Source organism: Cydia fagiglandana, chromosome 15, assembly GCF_963556715.1.
Source record: "Cydia fagiglandana chromosome 15, ilCydFagi1.1, whole genome shotgun sequence".
Lineage (NCBI taxonomy): Eukaryota > Metazoa > Arthropoda > Insecta > Lepidoptera > Tortricidae > Cydia > Cydia fagiglandana.
The window spans coordinates 10,962,932-10,969,554 of NC_085946.1; the positions used below are offsets into that span (position 1 = coordinate 10,962,932).

General features: G+C 38.9%; 1 protein-coding gene across 1 annotated transcript; it reads right to left on the reverse strand.

Moving 5' to 3' along the window:
* Positions 1-1,036: 1,036 nt before the first annotated feature.
* Positions 1,037-3,548, reverse strand: LOC134671094 (uncharacterized). Its single transcript, XM_063528876.1, has 4 exons — positions 3,322-3,548; positions 2,562-2,687; positions 2,267-2,419; positions 1,037-1,685 (listed from the first exon to the last, which is right to left on the reverse strand). The coding sequence occupies exons 2-4, from the start codon at positions 2,673-2,675 to the stop codon at positions 1,479-1,481; spliced, it is 474 nt and encodes a 157-aa protein (XP_063384946.1). The 5' UTR covers positions 2,676-2,687; positions 3,322-3,548; the 3' UTR covers positions 1,037-1,478.
* Between the last annotated feature and the right edge of the window lie 3,075 nt (positions 3,549-6,623).

Below are 6,623 nucleotides of genomic sequence, written 5' to 3' on the forward strand. Positions count from 1 at the left end.
CCTCAAATAACAGCACATTCAAAAATAAAAAAAGCGTTTTTTGGACCACTCTAAAGTCCACATAGATAATAATAATTATTTTCTTTATTAAGGCTCCGGCACACTAAAAAGCAAGACAGAAACAGCGCGGGGCGGCGCAGTTTGAGAGCTGAGCTGAGTTGAGCGACTTGCGACGGCGGCAGCGACAACCATAGGTGGGAACGAAAGGTCCGATCGCTGTTTCGCTCCAACCTATGGTTATCGCTGCCGCCGTCGCAAAGCACTGAATGTCGTGGCCGAGCCGAAAGGGTTGTTGCTAATTGAAAAACAACGGAAACGTATGAGCTGAGTGTCAGCTTTAGTTTATTTAGACCATACATTTGCGTTATTTTCCGGATTGGGTTGAAGTTATACAATGACGTCAATGACCCTGTGGGGCCGCGCAAACTGTCATAATGGCTGTAGTAAAGCGGGTCAAACGCGGTTGCGGACAGTTGCGCTTTTAAGGGTTGATTTCCTGCTAACGCTGGTATCGGTCAAGCGTACCAATAAACAATGTTGTAGGTATGGGACACCGCACAGCGATACTCATGTCTGCACGGCAGATCTATCAGCGTCGCTTTGCGGCGTCTCATAGAGCATTGTGTTTATTCCTGCATGTGACCGACGCGTCAGAGACCAACATCAGCGTGTATAGGAGGAATGGTTTATTAGTACAGCGGCGAAACTGCTTTCAATATGCCGGAACCTTTAATCGGAACAGTAACAGTAGTAATGAGTACACTTAATTACATTACAATGGCTTACGCAAAAAACATATTTCATAGTCAGCCCACCATGACTCATATTGATGAGATTGCAAGGAAAATGATAATGCATAGTGTCATAATCAAGATATACGGGCTCATCTTCGGAAGGAGCTTCTTGATCACGGTATGCAAAGTAATGATCATCAAAGTTGTAACTTATTTATGATAAAAAGCCATGTGCTTCCTCAACCGAATAAAACTGCCAAAGGAAGTGTTGCATACCGCACAAGTAGTCATTTTCCTTTTTTCTACAATATTCGTGCAAAGAAAGTGTAGCTGCTTTATCCCCTTGGACTTCAAAAACGCCGTGTTAATGTCAACGCAACTGTATCAAGCTAGGTATTATCAAATATGGTTTATTAGTAAATTAGTTTAATGGCGCGAGACACTTATCAAAAGGCGTTCAAAAGTTTAATCAAGCGAATTTAATAGCGAAAGTAGTTCTCTTAATGGAACTCCTTCAGAGTCAAACTTAGATTTCATCTTAAATATGGCCCGTTGGATAAACATCCAACAAGGTGCAGCTACCTTAGGGTACGCTAAGTCCAATGCCCAGTATAAATTATACGTCACCTTTATAGTCTCACAAATGGTGGATACTTGATATCTTAGCCCTCCAGCAGTGGTAACAATTTCATACGTGTGTATATTAGCCCATGAAGGTCCGACCGCAAGTATGTATGGTTGATTCTATGCCTTTTGAGAGGTTGAATGCCTCTTGTTGAGGGCAATATGTGGCAATCTCTGACGCTGCTGCAACGCGCGCCAGGAAACCAGTGCTTGCCTCGTGCCTTGACAGCCTCCACACTTTTTTTTTCGGTACTGCGATAGTGTGCATTTGCCGGAGCAAAGCAACAATTCCCAGCAACGCGGTTGAATTTGCTTGTTCCTCACCAACTGCAAAACAATCAAATGCAACCATTTATAATACATTACTTATACATATATTATGACCAATAGCTTAACTTTCATGCTGAACTGGGAGACAAACATAAACATAGAATGTTCCAGCTGCTTTTTTTCCCGGGCATGCCTACTGTAAAAATCAGTAAAGGGACATGGATTGGACCGTGGGCGATAGACTGATAACCTGTCACCGCGTGCCGATTTTGATGATATCATAAGCCTCAAAACTTTGTCAAAAGTGGCATGATGTGACCTCTAACGCTCTGTCTACCACTCTACCCCATCCGGGAATATAGGCGTGATTATGTGTGTGTGTGTGTGTGTGTGTATGAGCATTCAATATGGAAAATTTAGTTTATATTTATAGTTCACAATCCTATTGTGAAAATTAAAAATTCCATAATCACAAAAATTACCAAAATATCGCTTAGGGGACACTTGGACTCGGACTTAGCTGGCAACGTTGCGTTTTTGGTGATTTCAAGACTGAAAAGTGTTTTAATAAAAATAAAAGGGGGATTTTCCATTTTAACGCGGAATATCCTCTTAAGACTAATGAAAACAGTTTTTACCTTTGGTTTGAAGTATCCTTCCCTATTATAATCTTGCAACGCCTGTGGAGGCTGTGGAGGCTGCACAGGTGTGGCCGGTATCGTAGGTGGTTGCACAGGTGTGATCTGTTGTATAGTGGGCTGTACACTTGGTCTGATCTCTAATGGAGTACCCTGAAAAAAAATTTGTTAGGTAGGTACAGTCACCGGCAGAAATATCTGCCAAGCTGTTCAAATGATTTAAAATCTTTACCCACCAAATTTCCGTTACCCACCCAGAATTCTTTTTTTAAGGATTAAGATTCAAAATACATACCTCAAGAGTTCCATTTGGTCCTAGAATTAATATACTTTGCCTTTCAGGCAAAGCTACTGGCACTGGGCTGCTGCATGCGCTGGACCTTGGAGAGAACAGTACGGGGTCATTCATAAAAGGGGCGTTCTGAAAAAAAGAAACAATTTTAAGAATTCTGTATTATGCTTCCCTCCTCCTCCTCGCGTCGGTTTCCTCAATGCTGAGGGTCGTGACCATCTCGTCGAAATAGTTTTGTGTGGACCACTCGGCGCCACACACTTCTATCTGCTGCCTCGTGAAGAGCGTCGTGTATTACTACATAATTTACCACGACGGAATCTCTATACACTCTATTCTCTTTGCTACTACTCAACCAGACTAACAACTGAACTACAAAACTATAGCTGCTACGGAAAAGCTTCAATAATAATACTACTATTTCAGTGAACGGTTTAATAGCGAAGAGTCTCGACCAACATCTTGAGAGACTCTCGCTAGGTGGTTGGATCAAGGGACAGATGCCGAAGGCGGTGATCTTGGACACGGCGCGGATAGTCCGCCGGTTCCTCTCTCTGCGGCCCTGACCACCGGTAGCTTGGGCCTTGCCCCGCTGCTGGCGGCACCCTAGGTTAGGTTTTTTATAATGTGTATATGTATTTTTTATTGTTTTGTAAGTGTTTGTATATTTTACTTTTATATTCATATTATAAAAACCTAGCCTAAGACGAATGATGAATAAAGAGATAATACTACTATTTAACTACTAAAAAAAAATACCAACTTTTTGTCTAATTTTCTCTAATGAAGATCTCAGTCTTATTTTGTCTGCAACTTTTGTTGTCAGTTCAGACAACTCTTCATCATTTGCTTGCAGCAAAAAATCAAGTGTCACTCCCTCCTCTGAAAGCAAGATAAAGTTCAGTTAAATCGCTACAGAAACAACATTAACTAGTTAATAGTTACCTTTGTCGATATAAATAAATAAATATTAGGGGACTTCTTACACAGATCAACCTAGCCCCAAAGCAAAGCTTGTACTATTATGGGTGCTAGGTGACGATATAATTATGTACATAATTATATTAATTATATAGATAAATACATACTTATATACATAGAAAACATCCATGACTCGGGAACAAATATCTGTGTTCATCACACAAATAAATGCCCTTACCGGGATTCGAACCCAGGACCATAGGCTTCACAGGCAGTGTCACTACCCATTAGTCCAGACCGGTCGTCATCGTCACCGAAACGACAATACAATATGTTATACATTGCTACAGAAACAAGGTTTAGTTAGTAAATATGTACCTTTGTCGATATGACAATAGTTTTGTTGGATCGACAAATTATGGTCAAAAGTGCGACGCAATGTGTTTGAAAACTTTGGAACCCATCACCTTGGAGTCTTGGTATATTATACTCCAAGTTCAGATCCACATCTTTGTACAAAACAATAGCACGGTGGTCCTGCTCATAGAGGTAGCCAAAATAATGTGCTCTGGACTGACGGCCGTCATATTTACACACGGCTACACATCAAGTTTTATTTTAACACGCCTCGTGTTTTCACACTTTGTGTCGCACCTCTGCTGGTTATATTTTGATTTGTGGCCATGTATACAGACATGAGTACACAAAATAACACTCCATCACCCCAAAGACCCGATCCGACCCGATCGAACGCAGTATGTTTTAGCAGAAAAACGAAAATGGTCTTGATGATCCGTTGAAAAGTTAATGCGTGAATAAAAGAGTAACAAATAAACTTAAAAACTCACTTTCATATTTATAACATTCATAAGAATAAATAAACACTTACCCACCATACGCTGCGACAAATGTGTCAGCCCGGCACTGTCAAGAAAACTAGTTATGTCCATTTTGCACTTTTCATACATAATAAAAGCACTTTACTTGGTGATCGAATCGTAGCACTAAGTAATATAGGCGCGCGTCCATTCTCTACCGTTGACATTCGTATTTGAAGACAAAAAAACTAAACGAAACGACAACATACATACCCCTTACCCCGTACCCCGCCCGTGCCCGCGAGTTGCCATTTTCACAAAGTTAGTTTCGGTAGGTTGTCGAATTGACAAATTAAATTTGTGACGAATTAAATCTTGTACACTCGCGTAAAATTATCGCAAATGCATTAAAAAAATCAATTTTTCCAATGTGCTCGGAAATGTTCTCCGTATTGTAGCAAAAATAGTACGGGAAATTCTTCTTTATTGTAAAACTCAAATAAAAAAAAAACTATTACTGTCCTGTTTTAGCGGACGGGAAATAAAAAACAATGCAGTAATATTAACTTAATAACAACTTATCTCATCCGTGTTCATACAGCTTATATTGCACAATTATTATTTTTTATTGCATAATTAAGTATAGTTGGTCAAACCAAATTGTCAGTAAATAAGAACAAAAAAAAACTATACTCATCCTTTTCTTTTGGGTGCTAATACAAGACAAAGGTAGTATGAATCTATCTGTCTATCTTTGAAATGCGCCAGTCCTTTTACAAACTAAAGCTGGTCAAGCAAATCTTGTCAGTAAAAAAAGGCGCGAAATTCAAAGTTTCTATGGGACGATATCCCTTCGCGCCTACATTTTTCAAATTTGCCGCCTTTTTCTACTGACAAGATCTGCTTGACCAAGTATATTATATATTGAATGGTACTGAATTGAATGGCAGAATAAGTTTGTGCCTTTAACGTTTAAAAAATAATTAAAGAGGGAAATTGTTTTTGACATTTTTGATGTAAAGGTTCGATTTGAGTGATGCTCGATTGAGTAATCGACTTCACTCATGATTAAGAAATGCAATAACCGGCCAGACTTCAGAGCCCATCAACGTGCACACTAGCACCACTGCTAAATAATCGTGATTATTTAAATTTAACGAAAGATCTGTTGCTGGATTCGTCAATCTATGCGTCCAAAGTTAAAACGGCCGTTTTAGTTTTGAGTTCCTAGATCGACGAATCCAGCAACATAAAACCTAGTCTGATGTATTCAAAAGATATTTTCAATACAAAATACAGTACGTAGCGGCCCCCTTTTTTTAAATATCTTTCGTTAAATTTAAATAATCACCATTATTTAGCAGTGGCGCTAGTGTGCACGTTGATGGGCTCTTCATAACCGGTTTCAGTTACGGTTATGCCCGAAAAATAATCGTTTATAATCGGTTACGGTTATTCTCGAATCACGACAAAAAATGATAAACTTTATTACAATAATATAATTACAAAATTACGACAATAAATATACAGTATTAAGGAATGTGAGTGTAAGTCTTCGTTTTTAGGGTTCTGTACCCAAAGGGTAAAAACGGGACCCTATTACTAAGACTCCGCAGTCCGTCTGTCTGTCCGTCGGTCTGTATGTCCCCAGGCTGTAACTCATAAACCGTGATAGCTAGACAGTTGAAGTAGGGTATACAACAAACTTGATTTATTTGCCGTTTTCTGCCTAATGGTACGGAACCCTTCGTGCGCGAGTCTGACTCGCACTCGGCCGGTTGTAATTATTTAATAACGCACACAAAATACAGTAAAAGTTAAAATATGACCTTGGACGTGATACAATATTCAATCAAAATATGTATTTCATAAATAGGGAAGTAAATTTGGTACATTTTCGTTAAGTACACGAATGACAAAAATTATAGTCACAGGTGTCACAGCCAAAAAAGAAGATAAATTCATAGAATTTATAACCGAAAATAACCGTAACAACCGGTTATTCGAGTTTCGTGCTTAAATTGGTCGTAAACTTATATCTTGTTAAAATCTTGTTAAAGTCTTGATTTGAAGTCGAGTGTACCTACCTTAGTAACGTTCGCAGCAACAAAGTCTAACTTCAATAAAATACACTGCTTTGTTATAAAAACTAAGTCATATTTGAATAGAATAACAATGGCACATTGTTAGTGCTATAAAAGAAAATCACCTAGTTTCAGCAACAAGGTTGGGCTATGATTAAATTACAGAGTGATATTGTAACTGGAACAAACAAAAACATTTTGTGGAAGCAACAAATCGTTTTATTTTAAAAATGAGCAAAGTG

Bases quoted from the DNA above. Each gene is read 5' to 3' on its own strand.
- LOC134671094 (XM_063528876.1), bottom strand. From the start codon at position 2,675: ATGAATGACCCCGTACTGTTCTCTCCAAGGTCCAGCGCATGCAGCAGC. The intron at 2,420-2,561 runs GTATGTATTTTG...ATTTTTTTTCAG, and splicing joins GACCAAATGGAACTCTTGAG to GGTACTCCATTAGAGATCAG. The intron at 1,686-2,266 runs GTAAAAACTGTT...ATTGTTTTGCAG, and splicing joins AAGGATACTTCAAACCAAAG to TTGGTGAGGAACAAGCAAAT.